This window comes from Polypterus senegalus, chromosome 15, assembly GCF_016835505.1.
Source record: "Polypterus senegalus isolate Bchr_013 chromosome 15, ASM1683550v1, whole genome shotgun sequence".
Classification (NCBI taxonomy): domain Eukaryota; kingdom Metazoa; phylum Chordata; class Cladistia; order Polypteriformes; family Polypteridae; genus Polypterus; species Polypterus senegalus.
The window spans coordinates 88083007-88105297 of record NC_053168.1 but is presented as its reverse complement, the minus strand read 5'-3'; the positions used below and the strand labels follow the sequence as shown (position 1 = coordinate 88105297).

At 38.3% G+C, this 22291-nt stretch overlaps 1 protein-coding gene across 6 annotated transcripts in view; it reads right to left on the bottom strand.

Annotated features, from left to right (window-relative positions):
* Nucleotides 1-22291, bottom strand: part of gra (granulito) — a 73408-nt gene that overhangs the window by 6363 nt on the left and 44754 nt on the right. For all 6 annotated transcript variants that reach the window (XR_005630758.1, XM_039737449.1, XM_039737447.1 and 3 more), the window contains 3 exons: nucleotides 18569-18641; nucleotides 5969-6075; nucleotides 3411-3466 (listed from right to left, as the gene is read on the bottom strand). Coding sequence is in view for 5 of the 6 variants with exons in the window: in XM_039737449.1 (XP_039593383.1) it covers nucleotides 3428-3466; nucleotides 5969-6075; nucleotides 18569-18641 (219 nt within the window). In the remaining variant the exon portion in view is untranslated. The remainder of the gene's footprint in view (nucleotides 1-3410; nucleotides 3467-5968; nucleotides 6076-18568; nucleotides 18642-22291) is intronic.

Below are 22291 nucleotides of genomic sequence, written 5' to 3'. Positions count from 1 at the left end.
GTAGTATCAGATTTAGTATCTGATCCTGAAGGGCAATATGTGATCGTCATGAGTAATTTATTTAACTGTTAAGTAATTTTGATAAATATCTACGCACCCAAAATGGATGATAGGTATTTCATCCATTCCCAATGTGCACACTCTCAAAATAATGACTGATAATTTTACTTGTGCTTTAAATCCAGACCTCGACAGGTCCCCTGCCACAGGGGTGATGACACCTAACACTGCAAAAACAAATCATACAGTTTGTAACTGATCATAACTTACCAGCCCCCTGGAGATTCCTAAACCCACACCGCAGATCACCCCGCAGATTGCTACAACCACTACGCCCCCTCACGAAGCCACCTAAAGTGCAGTGATTATTTAAAAAACTGGCCTTTGCTAAACGAGCTGTGGACCCACAACACCACAGGGAGGCGTTGGGATGGCGACCGAGCTGCAGGATATGGATGTATATATGTACATAAGTAGGATTCAGTTAGCATTGTGAACCCGCGTAACAAATTTCTTGATGATGGGCCCATAAGTAACAAAGACCGTTGGAAAGTTCAATATGGTGGCCGACAGTGGCGTCATACCACCAAAATAAGTACGTACTTCGGTTAGCGCAGAAAAGCCACCTACTGAATTTCGTGAAGATGGGGCCATAAATAAAGTTTAACATGGCAGACGTTGTCGACCGTTACGCGTAGAATTTCTAAATGAAACCTGCTTAACTTTTGTAAGTAAGCTGTAAGGAAGGAGCCTGCCAAATTGCAGCCATCTACCTACACGGGAAGTTGGAGAATTAGTGATGAGTGAGTCAGTCAGTCAGTGAGGGCTTTGCCTTTTATTAGTATAGATTGGCGAGGTTATACACTACTTGAAATTGGAAAAAAATCAAATACTCACCTAGAGGATCTGTGCAGAACTAAAATATTTTAGAATAAGCATTTAAATTGAGGAAGTGGATTCTCTTCCCCTTTTTATTCTATTTACTTATCTTTTCTATTATCAAAAGTTTCAATATGTTGGTCTAGCTCTCTCTCGCGCTCTCTCTCATGGGTGGGGGCTGACTTGATTTGAACCTAGTTTTGTAAAATTTGACTTGCTAGTATGGAATGTTTTATTTTAATAAATTCAACAAAATGCTATAAAAAAAAAAAAAGAGATATTTAAGTAATCAACAGAAGTTGGGACACCTGTGCAAAATGTTTGCTTCAACTTGCAAGGCTCAATTGTCTTTAATTGCTGCAGAACAAGGTTGAAACCTATTGTTTGTTCCCTAAATTCCCATTTATAATAATTCCTTTTTTCAGTTTTTGCTAACCTAAACTTTAAAATTTAAACCTCTATCAGATTACTGCTAACTGTACATTTTCACCATTTTAGGTCATTCATTGCATTTCAATGGATTAAATGTCAAGAAAACTGAGGTGTTCTAAAACTTTTGTCAGGTAGTATACACACGGTAAACATTTTGTAATCATACATAACTGGGGATACAAAGTACATAAACAGCATTAGATGCAATCCACTTCATAGACACAGAACTAGATAATTTATGAAAACAGTGAAATATTGTTTTTTCGTTCGTGTAACCAAAGGGGAAAAACCAAAACACAAAAGTCTAAATCATCGAATGTTAGCTGTTTCCCAGAAACTTTCAAAGAAAAAAGTTGCAGAATATTCACACAATTTGAAAGTGAAGTCTCTGGGGCATCGACTTGTACACCATTACACCCATGGTGTCACTTGCCTATACTTAAATTAACTGGGTTCCTCCCAATTAAAGTCCATAAATGCCCCCACTCTTCTAAAAAAATTTTGTATACATCTGTTCACCGAAGACCAGAGATATGCAATAATGTTTCCTGAAAGTGTCATGTATATTAATAACCACATTATGTAAATATAGTGGAGCTAGAATTTTGTAATCACATGGAAAAAAGTAGTAGAAAAAAAAAACATCTGAATCTAGTGGTATTAAACTACAGGTTAGCAAGAAGAAAAAGCACTACTGGAAGTAAAATGACGTGCTAAATGGACTACAATGTATGTGATCACTGATCAATAGTCAGAGATCATTACATCAGTGGCATTTAAAAAAAAAAAAGCATAGGTATCAAGACTGAACAGCTATAACAGAGTACAAGACATAAACTAAATGTACAGAGATATTGTGAACAAGTTTTAAAAAAACAATAGTTATGCTAGACAGACTAACTAAAATATTGAGAGTACCCAGAAAAACAGACATAGCAAAAAAAGCCAAAGAGTCGAGATCAGGACTTCATCAAACCATTACCAAATCCAAAACGAGGGACAAAAAGCAAAGTCAAAAACAACTTTTTTTTTTTTTTTAATAAAGATTTGAAAAGCATAAAGGATAGTTTGATGAAAAAAGGGTTTTATAACCTCACTCTGTGTGTCCACAGGGTCTCTTCAACATAAGCATTGGAAAACCAGTTTATGGAGGTCGGGGGAACATAATGCCAATGGTAGAGTTAACTACAAGTTTCTTTTGAGGTACAGTATAACACACACATAAATAAGGAAGTCCTCTACAATTTCATCCAAATATAATGCCACTAAGTCCTTAATATTTCCATAACACTACTCCTATTACATGTCACAAGCAGATACGCAATAAGTTTCTTTGTAGAATCATCTCTCCACTAGAGGACACCTTTAAAATGACACTTTGGCTAATTCCTCATATTTTAATGAATATTGAAATGGTTATTCTTATATTTTGTTGCTTATACATCCCATAATAATGCCTGGGTGTTGTCTCAAGTCACACCTCTGTGGTTTTATGCAGTTCTTGACAATGGGACCCAAACAAAAGTATAGCAAAAACATTAAAAACCTGGAATAATTGGAACTTCCATGGAAAACAGCCAATCTGAGTTGACTCAGATTGCATCAAAATCATTATTAGTTTATAGTATCAAAACATCAATGGATATTACAAAAGAGAAAGTAAGTTAGGACAAATGTATCCTTTTAGCTTTAGTAAAGGACATAATCCAGCTCTCTCTAGAAACTATTTGTTGAACTTTAATTTTATCAATTCCAGTTATATAGGGTAGTCCAGATCTAATTATGCAATTTTCATTACACAATAACTTAAGTTTATTACATAGAGAATTCACAAAAAATTATTTTTGTTGCTGATAGATGGCAGCACCTGCCCCGCATTCCAAAATGTCAGGGAGGTGGTTGTCAATCCAACAGCGGGTGCGATGTGTTCGCCTTTTCATAATTGTATAATTAGATCTGAACCACCCTGTAGATTAAAGAATACAATGGTGATGAGCTGCTCTGTTTCTCATGTTCCTGTCATGCAAGGCTTGGTACTGTAAATCACCAGGTTTTTAAAATATACTTTTATAAATTAAATCAAAATTGTCATGACTTACATTAATCTCAGGCCACATTAACCACTGTATGAGCTGAAAGCATATAACATCTTCCTCTGTAGCAAAATAAAATGATAGACAAACTGGTTAGGAAATCATAAGCTAAGTGGAAATTTGCATTAGAGAAAACTCCATGCACCAAACCAAAGATGCATTGTCAAACCATTTTAACCAAAACGTGCACTTCCCAAAAAAGTTAATGACAATAAACTACAATAGACAGTGGTACAGAGGATAACAGATTGATTGGCCTGTTGTAACATTAGGTTTATTATGCCATATACAGTTAGGTCCATAAATATTTGGACAGAGACAACTTTTTTCTAATTTTGGTTCTGTACATTACCATAATGAATTTTAAATGAAACAACTCAGATGCAGTTGAAGGGCACAATTTCAGCTTTAAGTCAGTGGGGTGAACCAAACGATTACATAAAAATGTGAGGCAACTAAAGCATTTTTTTTAACACAATCCCTTCAGGGGCTCAAAAGTAATTGGACAATTGACTCAAAGGCTATTTCATGGGCAGGTGTGGGCAAGTCCGTCGTTATGTCTTATCAATTAAGCAGATAAAAGGTCTGGAGTCGATTTGAGGTGTGGTGCTTGCATGTGGAAGATTTTGCTGTGAACAGGCAACATGCGGCCAAAGGAGCTCTCCATGCAGGTGAAAGAAGCCATCCTTAAGATGCGAAAACAGATAAAACCCATCCGAGAAATTGCTACAATATTACGAGTGGCAAAATCTACAGTTTGGCACATCCTGAGAAAGAAAGCAAGCACTGGTGAACTCAGCAACGCAAAAAGACCTGGACGTCCACGGAAGACAACAGTGGTGGATGATCGCAGAATCATTTCCATGGTGAAGAGAAACCCCTTCACAACAGCCAACCAAGTGAACATCACTCTCCAGAGGGTATGCGTATCGATATCCAAGTCTACCATAAAGAGAAGACTGCATGAAAGTAAATACAGAGGGTGCACTGCAATGTGCAAGCCACTCATAAGCCTCAAGAATAGAAAGGCTAGATTGGACTTTGCTAAAGAACATTTAAAAAAGCCAACACAGTTCTGGAAAAACATTCTTTGGACAGATGAAACCAAGATCAACCTCTACCAGAATGATGGCAAGAAAAAAGTATGGAGAAAGTGTGGAACAGCTCATTATCAATAGCATACCACATCTGTAAAACACGGTGGAGGCAGTGTGATGGCTTGGGCGTGCATGGCTGCCAGTGGGACTGGGACACTAGTGTTTATTGATGATGTGACACGGGACAGAAGCAGCCGTATGAATTCTGAGGTGTTCAGAGTCATACTGTCTGCTCAAATCCAGCTAAATGTAGTCAAATTGATTGGGAGGCGTTTCATGATACAGATAGACAATGACCCAAAACATACAGCCAAAGCAACCCAGAAGTTTATTAAAGCAAAGAAGTGGAAAATTCTTGAATGGCCAAGTCATTTACCTGATCTTAACCCAATTGAGCATGCATTTCACTTGTTGAAGACTAAACTTCAGACAGAAAGGCCCACAAACAAACAGCAACTGAAAGCTACAACAACAACAACAACATTTATTAATATAGCACATTTTCATACAAAAAGTAGCTCAAAGCCACTGCAGTAAAGGCCTGGCAGAGCATTAAAAAGGAGGAAACCCAGCATCTGGTGATGTCCATCAGTTCGAGAATTCAGGCTGTCATTGCCAGCAAAGGGTTTTCAACCAAATATTAGAAATGAACATTTTATTTCCAGTTATTTAATTTGTCCAATTACTTTTGAGCCCCTGAAATAAAGGGATTGTGTTAAAAAATGCTTTAGTTGCCTCACATTTTTATGCAATCCTTTTGTTCAACCCACTGAATTAAAACTGAAAGTCTGCACTTTAACTGCATCTGAGTTGTTTCATTTAAAATTCATTGTGGTAATGTACAGAACCAAAATTATATAAAAAAAAGTTGTCTCTGTCCAAATATTTATGGACCTATCTGTATTTTAAAACCTAGTGTACTTTAAAATACTCATCAAATGTTGTTAAGGTTGCAAAATACTATATACATTCTCCCATACAAAAGTCTGTGTACACCAGACAGGGAAAATTAAGTCTTTATTTCAAACAGAAAATGCATCATCAAATAAGATAAAAGAAGCACAAAAGTTTTCCCTTAAGAGAGAAACAAGCATAAACTACAAAAACTATAAATGGGCTCTAGTACCTCAAAAATTAGGTATGCAACATTTATTTGCAAAGGATACCAATGCAAGCAGGCATACATTTTTCTATCAAAAATTTTCAAGACATTTACTAAAACTTAAAACACACACCTTTTGTAGGATACGGATGTTTTGTTATGTCATATTGTGATAGTATTTTCATAAAGCTGCCAACTAGCTTATGTTAAAATGCGACAAACAAAAAACTTATCATAAAAGAGACACATATTTAATAAATACACATTATGTGGGGACCATAGACCTCTGGATACACTGAGGTTTTAGTACAATGAGCTATAAATGATTGAAGCTAACAAGTTAACTCAAAATGAATAGTACCTACCGGCTCCTCCAATACTACTGGGAGAAATGGCAAAAATGAAGGCTTCTTCTTTGAAATGGGACAATGTGATAGACTTAAAAGGAACTCCCTGGTATAAGTGATCCGTTCTGACGAGGAAAGGAAAAAAAACAAAAAACAATGCAATAAAACTAAGGTTGGTATGGCAATAAAAAAAAAATATCAGGAACGTTACATTTAACATGCAGATCAAAATGTAGGAAAACAGACCAACTTGACATTTTTCAAAAGCTACATTCACACTGCCGATTTTTAGAATTCATTATATAATACATCTGTATGGATATTATATGGGATAAATAAGAAAAGGAGTTCAGAAATGACTTAAGTTTTTCTGTAATTTCCACAATATAAATCCAAGTACATCGTCATAATATATAATCAAAGGTTACAGCGTTAGATGTGACAAATTCATCAGCAGTAATTATTCAAAACTTGCACCTATGGCTTGAACAATTTCAGGGACTATCTTCACACTTTTCTCTTTTGGTCTTTGTTAAAACTTTTCTTCTGCTAGGTCAAAGCAAACAAGAGAGCCACAAAGTGTTACATGAGACAGGAGAGAACTGCATGGTTTTGGTAAAATACTAGGTTATTTCATCTATGTATCTAGTATACAACATACATGCAAATTACATAATGTCCAATAATATCCATTAATTATTTAGAAAAATCATAAATCGCAACTGTATTTACAACACTAACAATAACTCATCAGTATAATTAAACACTGAAAATTGGAAACCAGAATCAGATTCTGTCCAGTTTCCAAAACAACAAATAAACTGATCATTATTTTAAAGAGCAGCTAATAAGAGAAATGTGGCAAAACTAATACTCTTATTCCAGGAAAAAGTTGTTATAATTAAGGATTAGCTTCTCTGCATTTACACCAGTGTTATGAGGACAAGAGAATGAACACCTGCTCACTTTGCAAAGATCACTTTGCCTGAACAGAGAGGCTCCACCACTCAAAAGGTTGGTGAACTTCATACCTATTTGAGGTTATTGCATATAGTGCTGTAGTTTTTCCACAGAGCCTTTAGGTTAACTTGCTACTCCAGACATGATATACTGCAGTACTTCTGTATTTTGCCCATCACTTCAATGATCATTTTTTTAAATCATTTAACTGTTAGTTTGTACTGTCATTTATAAAACAAATTTTTATACTGTACTGCTCCAATTTTTGGTTAACCGGTATACTGACAACAGATTTTAAGCTATTCTTCAGCTTTCTACAAGTATTGCTTTGCTCATAAATTTGCTAAGATGAATGCTTAATGGCTTAAATTAGTTCAAGACTAAAGCTGAACAAATAGGTGGCTACTGACACACATCCCTAAAAGAAAGGCATAATGAAAAACAATTAAGGTTAAATGTAATATTTTTACTTAATCTGTAATTGGGGTTAGGGGGAAGAACTCTGTTCAGAGTTACTTACAACATTAAACTAAATTAAGGACCCTCACAGCATCTGTGACTTGTCCGGCTTTCTGTTCTGTAAACTTATTACATCAGGTTGTTTTTGCACACTTCATCTACACTTAATCAGCTTTAAAATTTTGCTGTATATCTTTTTACTTAGAATTGGACTTTTACACTGCTGTTGCTATGAAAGATCAATAAAACAGAGCCTTTAGTATATTCAGTAACTCAATTTGTGAAACACAAATAGACTTACCATGCCCTGACTTGTATAAAATAAACAGATGGACAATTGTTTGCACCCAAGTAACCGAAAGGTGCACAGTGCAGAAGGGAGGGACTAAAGTAACAATTACAATTAACACATTTAAGTAACCACTAGCAAATTTTGTATGGGCTTCATACATGCATACGGGCATGTGAAGTGTTCCGATTTCCACTTTTCTCTTTGATCATTTCACTTTCCCATGCACTGAAAATCCTATTTTTGTAATAAGCTGTGTTTTTCAAGTGAAGATTGCATCAGTGCACAAGTCTGATGTTCTGCATGCTTTGCACACAAATGCATATGTTTTAAGTACAAATGTACATGTAGTAGCACTTTGAACTTTTAACCTACATTTGAATATTGAGCATTTGCTTATTTTTAATCCGAGTATTCAAAACTTAACTTTTGTATAACTTTGCAACCATGTACAATTTTATAAATAGGATGTTTACTTTCTGGTAGAGAAATTACATCTAATAATTCAGAGAGTCTGAGTGAAGCAGTCTTCCGTGCATGTACAGAATAGCAGTTGTCACAGATTGCCGGGGTGCCTCTTCATTCTATTGACCACTGGAGCAAACCTGGTCAGGACAGTACCTCCCCTGGAACACTATATGGCAGCCCCGGTGGGTTGCATCGGGGCTACGGGCATGGGATTTTGGAATTCAAGCCTGTTGGGGTCCGTGGCCAACACCACGGGGCCCTGCAGTGGTTCCTGAGCACATGTGAGTGGTTCTTCCGCCAGACACGGAAGCGCAGCCGGAAATGGATCAAACACCTGGAGCACTTCCAGGTGGGCTATAAAAGGAGCCATTGACACCACTTCGAGAGCCAGATTCAGGAGGAAAGGGACTAAGCTTGCTGCAGAGAAGTATTGTGTTTGTGGGACTGTGTTGTGCCTGTGGGAACAGGGAAGGTGTTGCCCACTGGCGAAGAAAATAAAACATTTAATTTGTTTTATAAGTATGCCTCCCGTGCCTGTCTGTGTCGGGTCAGGTGCTGGTATAGCGTCTTCGTCACATAGTCTACTGTCTAAGCAGCCACGCAATAGCTTAAACTTTAAACAAGTGCCTATCAAGGATGTTAATAATAATGTACATCTACTGTAACATTGCAAATTTATTATGCCTATTTAACAGCAGTTAAAGATAGGGTGCTAAATTTGTAACATTTGTTTCAATTTTGAAAGAAAAGGAAAAAAACAAGAGCAAAATATTTTTTATGCAGGCCATTTGGTTAATTTATAAAACTAGTATGGGATATGCCAGCACAGACTACACCCACTGAGCTACTTTCAGATGCAATCTTTTCTTAATGCAAACAACATACACAAAAGGTATAAAGTAGCATATACAGTGGAACCTCGGTTCACGAACGTCCCGGTAAACGTATAACTCGGTTTACGACCAAAAAGTTGGCCAAACTTTTGCCTCGGTTCACAACCACACACTCGGTATACGAACAAGCCAGTTTCCCTTTCGGTTTGTACATGTTCAGTCTCTCTCTGTGCAGCGAGCAAGAGAGAGAGCGCGAGAGAACGCGACACACACACAGGCAGCGCAGAGAGGCGCACGTGCGCACACACACAGGCAGCGCAGAGCGCGACACACACACACACACACACACACACACACACACACACACACACACACACACAGGCAGCGCCAGAGAGAGCAGCACGCAAGAGATTGCGACACACACACACACACACAGAGGCAGCCCGAGATGCAGACACACAGGCAGCACGAGAGAGATCTGGACGCATTAATGTAGGAAGGCAGTTAAAGAATGCACTGGGCTTGATTTTGTTTTCACTTCTGTTTTCAGCGATCTGTTCATAGAGTGCATTGTTGCAATGTTATTTTTCTTGGTGGTTTATTAAATTATGGATTTTTTCAAATGTTCATTTTTTTCCCCTTTGCTTAAAACTCATTTAAAAAGTGCTTTTAGCCGGTGGTTGGTAACGCTATAGCGCAAACTATTGCAGTGTTAGTTTTCTCTGTTGTTCAAGGTTTTCTCAGTGTTATTCAATGTTTTTACATTTAGTTTACTATTATGCTGTGCATTCTATGGTTTAATTAACTATATTTGTGCTTAAAAACTTAAATATATATATTTACTTACAGTTCATATGGTTTGGAACGGATTAATTGTATTTACATACAGTCCTATGGGGGAAGTTGCTTCAGTTCACGACCAAATTGGTTTACGACCAGGGTTTTGGAACAAATTATGGTCGTGAACCGAGGTCCTACTGTAATCTAATCATGCATGTTCATTATCTATAGTGCAACTTCTTTCGAAATGGAAAGGTTTACTACTAGGTAAAGAAAGGAAAGCACTGAACATTTGCTGGCTACAGTAAAATATATTCTAGTTAAGCTTAGAAAACACTAGGGTACATTGGCATTGTGTAGAAAGTATACACAATGTATATATAGGTTTTCTGCTTTAAAAAAAAAAAAAAAAAGCTTACCTACTGTATAAAATGTTTTCTCAAAAGAACCTAGCAATGGAAAACCATTGTCCTTTCAATTAATCCAGTACATTTCTTAATAGCATGGTATGCAATTCTGCTTTGAACAATTCAATTTGTTCAGAGTCACTAACATTCTGCTCTGTTCAGCACTGGAAACTATGTACATCATACTTAACTCATGCTCCTGTGCCACACACATACAAGCAAGCATCATTCAGATTATGGGGATCTGACCAAGGAAATGTGACTGAACTGACCACCACCTCAATAAGAGACAATACATTAACATCATCTCCTACTGGCACACATTAAGAAGGCCAGTTTCAGAAGGCCCAGTGAGTGATCACTATCAGAATCCTGCACCTTTCTCTTTTACAATTCTAAGTCCCAATTACCTTTAAAATTTCCTGGAGCTTTCAAACATAAAATAGGCCTGTTATGTCAAAAAGGTTGATATAAACTTCCAAATAAGCCACTCGCACACTAGCAGATTTAAAACTCTGACCATTTTCATGTCAAATCAAGACATTGTATATTTAGCTATTGAAAACAGAGTTCAGATTCATGCAAAGCAGTCAGTAAGACCTAACCAAGGTAAGATGCAACTTTACTGATAAGCAGCAAAATCTGGTCAATAATTAAGGATTAGAATGAAAGCCTGCAGCCTCAGTAGCTCTCCAGGACTGGAGATGGAGACCCCTGGCTTAGGTGATAAACTTTTTTCTTGCCCTCCCATTTGATTGTAGTCATTTTACCAGGTAGATATTGCACCTTGCTACAACTTCATGCCAATGAATTCAGTGGTGTTTTGGTCATAAATTCCAATTCACACAGTCATCAAGAAGGCAACAGAATACTGTCCCAAGCATGATTTGGACTTAACACTGTACATCACATCATAACACAAAAGACACTCTGGCTTAGTCATTTCTACATACTGTAGAATTCCAAGTCCGAGGTACAACTGGGGTTGATGCCAAGGAGGTTAAGAGTGTTACTCCAAAGTAACACCAACTACCATTCCTTGAGGTCCAAATCTAACTAGTTAATTTAAACACTCACTTGTAATATCCCCATCCCCCCCAAAAAAGATTCCTTCCTCTACCTGTTAGACCCCTGTTAAAGAAATAGGATATATAGTTTAATATAGTCAGTTTACCTTTTATTCCACTGGCTTCCTTTAGACAGGATGTAAAGCTATAAATGGGTTCACTGCCTTGAACCTTACAGAACAGAATATCTGCTCTGCAGGGTGTATCATGAGCAAGATGCAGGGCTATTTAAATATTTGCAGAAAAATAAAATTACTGAAGGAAGATGAAGCTGGAATTAAACTTTGAAATGATTTAAGCTAGCAGTATATGTGTACCATACATTCATATCAAGCTGTTAAACTTATTTTAGCATAGCGTTTTCTTAGCTGTCAATATGGCTTTTCCATTAATTATAGTAACTAACATAGTCAAAACAACTCGCTTTTTCTTTCTCAGACCTATCTACTGTATAGCCCTTCCATCACTATGTCTATTCAGATGTGTAACTCAAGGTAGTATCCCGTTTTAATGGAATTCATTGGACCATAAAAATATTGTTATAACGAATATGGGGAAAACACTATATACAGTAATCCCTCCTCGATCGCGGGGGTTGCGTTCCAGAACCTCCAATGATAGGTGAAAAATCCACAAAGTAGAAACCATGTTTGTATGGTTATTTTTATATATTTTAAGCCCTTATAAACTCTCCCACACTGTTTATAAATATTCTCCGCATAGTTATACAGTAAACCCTCGTTTATCGCGGTTAATCCGCTCCAGACAGATAAATGAATTTCCACAAAGTAGGATTCTTTATTTATAAATCTAATATTTTCGCAGATAGAGCATAGAAAACCTGTCTACGACCTTCTAAATACGTTTTTTAACATTATTAGAGCCCTCTAGACATGAAATAACACCCTTTAGTCAAAAGTTTAAACGGTGCTCCATGACAAGACAAAGATGACAGTTCTTTCTCACAATTAAAAGAATGCAAACATATTTTCCTCTTCAAAGGAGTGCGCGCGTCAGGAGCACAGAATGTCAGAGACAGAGAGAAAAGTAAACAAGCAAAAACCAATAGGGCAAACAGCCACTCTGCTCACACCCCCTCCGTCAGGAGCAGAGAATGTCAGAGAGAGTGAGAAACAGAGAAAAGCAATCAATCAAAAATCAATACGGGCTGTTACAGCTTTGAAGTGTGCGAAGCACTGTGCGGGAAGCATATCTTATATCATTGAGGAGTTTTATTTAACATGTAATACGTGCTCTGATTGGGTAGCTTCTCAGCCATTCGCCAATAGCGTCCCTTGTATGAAATCAACTGGACAAACAAACTGAGGAAGCATGTACCATAAATTAAAAGACCCACTGTCCACAGAAATCCGTGATATATATTTAGATATGCTTACATTTAAAATCCGCGATGGAGTGAAGCCGCAAAAGTCGAAGTGCGATATAGCGAGCGATCACTGTATACTATTGTGACCGGGGTTGCAGGCGATTTGCCATCTCTAACTGCAGCAGCACAAAGACCACTCCATAGCTGCTCTGGTATTTCTGGTAAGCGGTAAACCAAGAGCAAAGCAATTGATTGTCTTCTGCAGGATCAGGCTTAACACATACTATGCTTGTCACACAATGTTTAGAATATTTAACAGCGAGCTGTGACCTGCTAGTCCTTGCACTGTCCTCATCTGTCACAGCAGTGATTCCGAGCCACTGGTGTTCATCTGAGGAAGAAAGCCAAAGCAGGATGACTGACCCAGTGTTGCAGCTCCTATCTTGTGTGCTCAAGTATTGAAGTAACAGCTCCTATTTTGAATGAAGTCCTGAGACTGTACCCACCTTCTCTATATTGTAATAAAGTACCTGTATTTCCTTGGAAACATGGACTCCTCTTTGTGTCTTTTGCAACTCAGTGATCCAAGCTTAACACCAGCGCTTCTTATACTGCAAAAAATATTTTCTTTGAAAATGATACGTTAGATGTAACTTTTGCTTCCTAGCATAAACTAACTCAGTTTCTCACTTTTTTGTTCATTACAAAGAAAATTTTGCGAAGTGCTATGAAACTCCAACAATTTAACATCTGCACACGACACAACTACCTACACGGACGCTCGGTGGAGAATGGACTCCGAATTCGGTTGGTGTATGATGTTGCACCTACACTCTCACAAAGACTGGAAATTTCACAACAGGCTGTCACTTTCTTTTGGGCTAACAAGACAGACAGTCTGTTGCAGGGTTCCCGAGACTCTATGAAAGTATAGGCACGGAGTTAAGTATTTTTCGCATCACAATATTTTTGCTATACTGAAATTTCACTAAAGAAATCAGCTAAACATGACCTTTTATGAATATTTGTCTGTGCAAGCAAAAAGTATTTGTTATTCTCAAAATTTCGTTACTTTGGTATTCCCAAGAGTGGGTCACCTACATAATGAACATATGCATTTCTAACGTTTTTACAGGTTTCCTTGAAATTTTATGACCATTTTATGTCATTTTCACAGCACAGCCCTCATGCCTTGCATGTTCTCATCAAATATAAGCTAGGCTTCAGGCTCGTCATTTATGATAAGACACCCACTGCGTTTCCAGAATTTAGGCATCAAACTAAACTGTCATTTGCCTGTGGTGATCCTAGGATTGTTGATATCTGAAATGGATACTCCAGAGCAAACCTTACATATACTGCATAATGTCTCTTAGTATACAGTATGTTTCCACATTACATTAAGGTTTTGTTGCCTATCCCTTTGTTGTAATTATTGAGAAATTTTTATGATACATAAATAATTGGACAGCTGCATGGTCTTTCTATAAAGAAACCTTTCTACCTCATTCCAAAAATGCTCAATAGCATTGAGTTCCAGGTACTAATGTAGGGCGCTGAAGAACGAAAACTCTTGGTTATTTTCCAAAAAGCATTTGGTGACAACACGTGCCTTGCCATACAGTGTGTTGTCATGCTGGAAGTGTTCACCAATGTATCAACGGAATGTAGACAAAGTGATAAACTTGGTCAGTAAGAATGTTCAGATGCCCCTTTTCGTTCAGGCATCTCTAATGGGCATCATTGTGTGTGCCAGGAACACATTTCCTACACAGTCACACTAACACTATACATAGTGCAAAAGGAACCTGGGTTTGTCCAGTAAGCAACCTTTCCCCCCATCCATCGTAAAAGGTCCAGTTTTAATGTTTCTGTGCCAATACTTGCACCAGCGATTGGCTTCAGCTGTTGTTGCCTCTTCTAAATGAATTCTGGTAAATGGTGCACTATGAAATAACATTCTGCACACCAATGCTGAATTTGGGCGGGAAGTGTTCCCAACAAACTGGTAACTCTATGTATATCATATGGTGAATAGGACATTCTTAGGAAAACTTTCTAGAAATGGCAGTTGCGAGTATGGATGGTTATTGCTAAGCTTCCTCACTAATTTTTCCCACATACAAGTAAAATTCCATTACAACAAACTCCCAGGGACCTAAAAAAATAATGTTATAATGAAAATTTCATTGTAATGAGATTCTGTATTTGTTACTATAGTGCTTTTTTTTTTTTTTAACTAGCTTCTTTTCTGTTAATTTTAATCTCCTCCTGCCTATAAGCTATGCTGCCGAGAATTTTTCTCAGCATTTCCTTGTGATAATACACTTTCCTGAAGCACGATTGCAGCGTCTGTGGAAGATTGTTTGCCTGTTGCTGGGGAAAGGCAAAAACAGGCTCATAGCACTGCAGTGAAGTGACACAGAAGCAAATCATAAAAGATCAGGGTCGCGCTATAAGTCCCTGTCTTGCACCCCAAAACACGAGGCTGAGCCTCAGTACTTTAGGAAAACAAACTTTATTCAGCTTGAAACAGGAACGGCACACTTATTTATTGTAGTGTGATCTGCCACTCTGCTATACACAGACACAGCAGTCAGGCTGCATCATCCATCGATATCTTTTCTGTTTGCTTTGACAGAGAGACGCAAAATATCTTTAAGCCAGCTGTTGCCCCAGCAACAGATAAACAGTCTTCCATAGACGCGGAGATCGGACTTCACGACGCTGTTCGGTGTGTTGTCCAGTTACAGGAGGTCCCAAGAGAGTTTACAAACCTCACATTTTCTTGAATGAGTGTCACATTAATAGGAATGTTTCTTGAATAAGCATCTCTGAACCGCATAAAAACTGCTTTTTTGACGTCTTCAAATGCAGCAGTTCACATACATTTGCAAGCCAAGATTTTTTTTCTTTTTTTGCTTAGCCTTTCAAGAAAGTTGACAGCGTCGATGGCGAAATTCCAAATTCACTGGCAACGTCTTATTTTTTTTTTTGGCCGCAATCGAGAGCTGCCAAAATGTAAAGCTTTTTTTTCTAATATTTTTTTGTGTCTGCCGTTTCTATACAAGGGTGACAATGAGTTAAATTCCAATGGATGTTTTTTAAATGTTGATGAGCAATCTATACTAATAAAAGGCAAAGCCCTCACTGACTCACTCACTAATTCTCCAACTTCCAGTGTACGTAGAAGGCTGAAATTTGGCAGGCTCATTCCTTACAGCTTACTGACAAAAGTTAAGCAGGTTTCATTTAGAAATTCTACGCGTAACGGTCATAACGGTCTACAACGTCCGCGATGTTGAACTTTCTTATTTATGGTCCCATCTCCACGAAATTTGGTAGGTGGCTTCCCTGCGCTAACCGAAACCAATGTACGTACTTATTTCGGTCATATGATGCCACTGTCGGCCGCCATATTGAACTTTTCAACTGTCTTTGTTACTTATGGACCCATCTTCAAGAAATTTGGTACGCGGGTTCCCAACGCTAACTGAAACCTACTTTCGTACATATATATGTCCATAGTCTGCAGCTCGGTCACCATGTGAGGTGGTTTTGGGTCTCCAATCCCAACGCCTCCCACATTGTTGGCTGCCTGCCTATATAAGACCGTCCGTCTTTCCGGTCTCTACATTCCCTTCCTTGCTTCGCCACAGGATTCACGTCTCCCTACTGATAACTACAGACTTTTTATTTAATCCACAGCTTCTCCGCTGTTTTATTGTTCATTTATTACAATTGTAGTTATTGTGTAGGTATTTTAGACTTGCTTTACATTGTTCAGGTACCCATTTCCTTTATCAATCCAACCGTACCCCCATTATCATGTCTATCGAGTGATCACCATCGATCAAAGAACTGTCACTTACCGAGTGGTTTCCATGCCCGGAGATGGCACCTACCTTTTCCATTCTCTTTGTTACATATTGCACGGCCATATCAGGCTCACTCTTGATATCCGGAGGAACATTGTGTCTTATGTATTGAATGACTGGGACAGGTTCAAGGTGTGGACTGATGACGGTACAGGAAAGTATGGTAATGACGGTAAAGGAAATCATGGAGATGTAAGCATTTGCCAAAAGCTTTTGTTTCTTTTAAAGATTACTCAGACACAATGCTGCCGAGATTTAAACAGTTTGAAAAGGAGATGTTTCAATTTCTGAAATGCTGAACTTTAAAACTTACTGGCTCTGAGGCTAGGGATCTCTGCCAGCAATTGGAAAGTTGCCAGTTCGAATCCCATAAACTCCAGAAGTGACTCTACTTTTATAGGCCCCAGAGCAAGGCCCTTAACCTAATTGCTCTGTCCTGGGTATGAGATTAATTTGCATCTAGTCCTGCAAGCAGGACCTCTAGCTTGCAGGGAAAATTTGAGGGTTGGTGGCAAGACTGGCACGCCAGCCACTTATATATATATATATATATATATATATAAAAACACAACACCTTACTGGTGCTGAGGTGTCACCCGTTGCACAGCTGCACTCTGATTTCAATCCGGGTGGTTTGCCATGTGGCGAGTGCGACAACGCACTGTAATCCATGCATGCTCCCAACCGTTCCCTCAACTGGTTGTCATAAATGAAAGATAAAGTGCCCTCTCTAACCCCACTCCTTCCTAGTACAAATATACAGTGTAGTATTTGGTAGAGCACAAACAGGTTAGTGCCACATGCACAGAAATTTCAATAGACAAATTTTTGGATAATTTTATTTTAACTGGACTCTGTCCCCATATGCAGTATTTTTTTGTTTTCCCCAATAGTTATTGCCAGCAATGCATTAAATTTAAGTACCTGATAGGAATTTGTACACCAATTAAATGACAGTACTGTAGTTTTTGGAAAAGGTTAAATTAATATTGCTCTTTAAAAGGGGACCCATCTCAAAACCAGTTTTTATTTTTCATTCAAGAACAAAATGAACAGCTATTTTATTAAGAAAAATAATTTCACTGTATAAAATTATGGTGGCCAATATTTGATTTAAGGGGCTTTGAAGGCAGAAGAAACAATTATGAATGTATACTGTCCCCAAAGCTATCCACTTTCATAAATAAATTTCCAAAGTACTCATCCAGTTGAGAACATCACCTCTTAATCCTATCAAAGGCTAGTTACCACACTGCACCCATTTCTGTGCAAATACAGTGTAGAGTTCTGGGGTCCACTGTAGTACCCTGGACATCATTGTTCACATAATGTAAACATATCACATATTCCTTAGTTGTTCATCAAAACCTTGGCATTTCCAGTGCAAACAGCAAGCAAGCTAGTATCTGCATATGTAATACAATGTACCAGTATACAACAGAACAACTTAAATGGTTCTAGGTAAAATAGAAACTACAATTGGGAAGAAAAAAGCACAATTAAGATTATATATATACAAGCTGCACACTACATAAACAGACGTACTTTTAAAGATGGCAAAAAGCAGTACAGAAAACATTTTTTATTTTGCATTAGCTTGTTCTAGTAGAACTGTGAAGTTCAGTAATGATTGTACACAACTCTCTTAAACTCTTACAGTTTAAAGAAGAATACTACTAGTGAAGCACTCACATATTTTTACTTTAGTTTCAGTCCTTGTTAATTTGGTAAACAAAAGTTAATAATCGGATATTTTTAAAATTGTCTTAACATTTCCTGTACTGCTAATGTTTACATACAGAAACCAATAAATTTAATAAATACCACTGTCACATCTGTTGCTGAAAACTTCAAAACACTGTGAAGATTTTTGTTTTAAAATTAATCACTAGGTAACCAAAGACAATGCAATCACTCCTGATCTGATGTAATTTGATATGTGTTGTTGGAAGAGAAGTGCTTTGCTTATACTAATCTGCAGCACAGAAAATATACAAGGAGATATTTTTGCAATTTTACTACATTTCCTACAAAATGCAGTCTGATACAGTACTGTACTGAATAGGCTATTAAGTGCAAAACTATAAACATAAGAAAACAGAACACAAATAACAATATTCTACTATTAAAAAAAAGTTTTAGCCTCTTACCTTTCATTTCAACCTTTACTTTAGGCAGACAACTGGAATCTTTGAATGGTGAAACCTGCTGAATTCTGTTATTCTTAAAACAATTCATAAAAAGAAAAAAAGGGGGCAAAATTGGAAATTTGTCTGGAAACAAAAACTTAGAAATGACCAATACAAGACATTTATATCATCAACATATTTCAAACTTTGAAGGATCAGTGGCTTTACACTTTCCACAAACTGGAAGGCAATGACCAAAGTTTAACCAAATGTGTAAGAGCAAACAACCTCCCACTAAACTATACTAAACCTGTTTTATGTAAAGATTGTCCACTTGGGCTACTTCATACTTAATACATACTGGCATGTGAATAAGACCAGAGGTTAATACAGCTTCCACAGGACCTCAACAGAAAGATTGTTGTTCTCCGTGTACTTGCCATGAGTGACATAGTGATTTTCATTTCCTTATATGGATACAGTAGCTATCAGTATAACATTTTCAAACCCACTTAAACTAATACAATGTATTATGAGCCAAAGCCGATCTAGGCAACATTAGGCACAAGGCAAGGAATAGCCCTGGACAGGGCACTATATCTATCACAGGGTCCAGTCACACGACACCAGTTTAGAGTCAACTATGATAACCTGCACATACTTGGAGATGTGGTAGGAAAACCAGAACACTGGGAAGAAAACTGACAAGACATCCAGTAATGCAGCAAGAAAATATCTGGACACTTTAGCAACACCAGAGATGCAGTCTCTCCGGCGTCGCATCCAAACCCTCACTGATTACAAACCCCACCACAGACGTGTGAAGGTGACATCACACTGCTTAACTGCCTAAATGACTTCTTTGACCGGTTTGAGACACAAAAGACACACTGGCACAGAAAACCATTCTCCCCAGGCGAGCAGGCCATACATCTGGCCCCAGCCAGCGTGAAGAGAGCCCTTTCTAGGATCAACTCATGGAAGGCAGCCGGACAAGACAACATACCTGGTCGTACTTTGGATTGTGCTGAGGAGCTCAAGGATGTCCTTGCTGACATCTTCAACATTTCCCTGGATCAAGCAGTTGTTCCCACATGTTTTAAAGTCACAACCATAATTCCTGCCCCTCCTATCTAGCTATAATGACTATCAGCCCGTACCACTGACTTACACCATCATGAAATGCTTTGTGCGGCTGGTTATGCAGAGCATTAAGTCCGTTCTTCCCCCCTATGACGCATTTCAGTCTACATACAGGTCAAACAGGTCCATAGAGGATGCAATTTCTGCTGCTCTCCATCCAGCCCTCACCTACCTGGACTCAAAGAACTCCTATGTGCAAATGTTATTCTTATATTTTAGTTCAGTATTCAACATAATTATTCCCCAGCAGCTAATACAAAAACTCAGCCATTTCGGACTCAAGACCTCTCTCTGCAACTGGGTGTTGGACTTTCTTACAGGGAGGCCACAAAATGTGCGAGACGGCAATAAAACCTCTAAGACCATCACATTGAGCACAGGGGCCCCACAAGGGTGTGTGCTCTGCCTGTTGCTCTTCACCTTGCTGGCCCACGACTGTGTACCAATCTACAGTTCCAATCACATTGTCAAGTTTGCAGACGATACAACAGTGGTCGGCCTCATCACCAACAATGACGAAGCCAACTACAGGAATGAAGTGAGCCAACTGGTCCAGTGGTGTAAAGAGTACAAGCTCTTCCTGAATGTGGGAAAGACCAAAGAGATTGTGGTCGATTTCAGGAGAGGTCATTCACAGCACCCCCCCCCCACTGACCATCGACAGAGTAGCTGTGGAAAGGGCGAGTAGCACCAAGTTCCTGGGGACGTACATCTCAGAGGACCTCGCCTGGTCAGATAACACCACATCACTGGCCAAGAAAGCTCAAACCCGCCTCTACTTTTTACACAAACTGAGGACAGCACAAGTTCCACCCCCCATCAAGTGCTCTTTCTACCGGGCCACAATCGAGAGCATCCTCACTAACTGCATCTCTGTGTGGTATGGAAGCTGCACTGCTTCCTATAGGAAGTCCCTGCAACGCTTAGTGGATGCAGCCAGTAAGATCATTGGTGCCCCACTGCCCTCCCTCAAGGATATTTTCCACACTCGTCTCACCCGTAAACCCATCAACATTGCTGGTGACTCCTCCCACTCCTTTCAGCCTCCTCCCCTCGGGGAAAACGTACCGGAGCCTCCAGGCCTGCTCCACAAGACTGTCTTACAGCTTCATCCACCAAGCTGTCAGGATGCTAAACTCTGTCCACTACCTTCCCCTCTTACACCCTGCCCCTGGTCCGTAACAAGAGTCACTATCTACCAAGTACCCTACCTCAGCTGGTATATAAGGACTCAATATTACATCTGCTGCTAAACGTCTGTCTTTTTGTACATCTCATAAGCTACTCTATAATGCACCTTCTCTCTTTTTTTGTAAGTAGCTTTTGCAATAATGACTACTGCACATTGTACACAGGTCTACTTTACAACTTCTAATGTTATTTATCTTATATGTTATACTTCTTATATTTTATCGTACTACGAAGATGAAAGAGAGAAAAACTCCTGCATGTTCTGCACATATAGTGAATTGACAATAAAAGGCTATTTGATTGGATTATGCCAGATATTTGTAATGCAAACTATATAAGCATAAAATTCTCATAAGGAGAATAAAGGATGGGACCATGATGGTTTCATACAATTTGCCATTATTGAATTAACTATATACCAGAAAATACTAGAATAAAATACAAGTTATTTAGCCAAGAGCTCTGCAACTGTATCAGAAATGTTTTCTGAACAAAGCAGTATTTGATTCCTATGCAACAACTGGCCTCTGTCTAGGAACCTCTGGTATGCATTATGGATTGGACATTTAGCTTCAAATGTTTCTAGTTATTGTGGCAATATTACATCCTCATATAATATACTAAGGAAGAACATGTAAACTTAAGCAAAAGAAAAAGGCATTTCAAATTGTAATGACATACCGCATTGCTGTGTCATAAGGGCAAGATGGTATTGGGACACATATTAAGATTAATAACAAAAGTATTTTGCATGTGTTTCAGTAGTTCTACTGGAGAAAACAAGCAGCTCCATCTACTGTATTCAAATGTTAAAGTAGCTTTTAAGTGTAATCTACTGGCTCCTTTAGGCAAATCTGACCACAGCCCAAATGATTTTATTTCCAGCTACAAGCCTGTTATTAGAAGACAACCTGTTGCTAGCAGAATAGTGGGGAAGTGGAACGTTAGGTCTGAAATGGCAATGAACGACTTTTTCCAAATGACAGACTGGGAAATGTGCAAGTCAAATGGGGATGATATGGAGGGCCTCTGTCACTGCATCACAGACTACATTAACTTCTCTATTGACACAAATACTGTGCTTCCTTTTCTAACAAGGAGCCCTCAATTACTAAGGAGCTAAAAGGTCTCCTGAATGAGAAAATGAGAGCATTCAAATCCAGTGATAAAGAGGCTCAAAAGCAGGGGTTCTCAAAGTCAGTCCTGTGGCTTCCGGTTTTTGCTTCAAACAGATTCAAAATCAGTGACAATAATAATAATGCATTTTATTTACAGGAAACTTTACATTAGTAGTAAATCTCAAAGTGCTACATAAAAAGGTTTAAACAAAGGCAAAGCAAGATAAAAACAGAGATAAAACAACAATAATTAATAGCATTCTTGTTAATAAGCTTTCCTAAATAGAAAAGT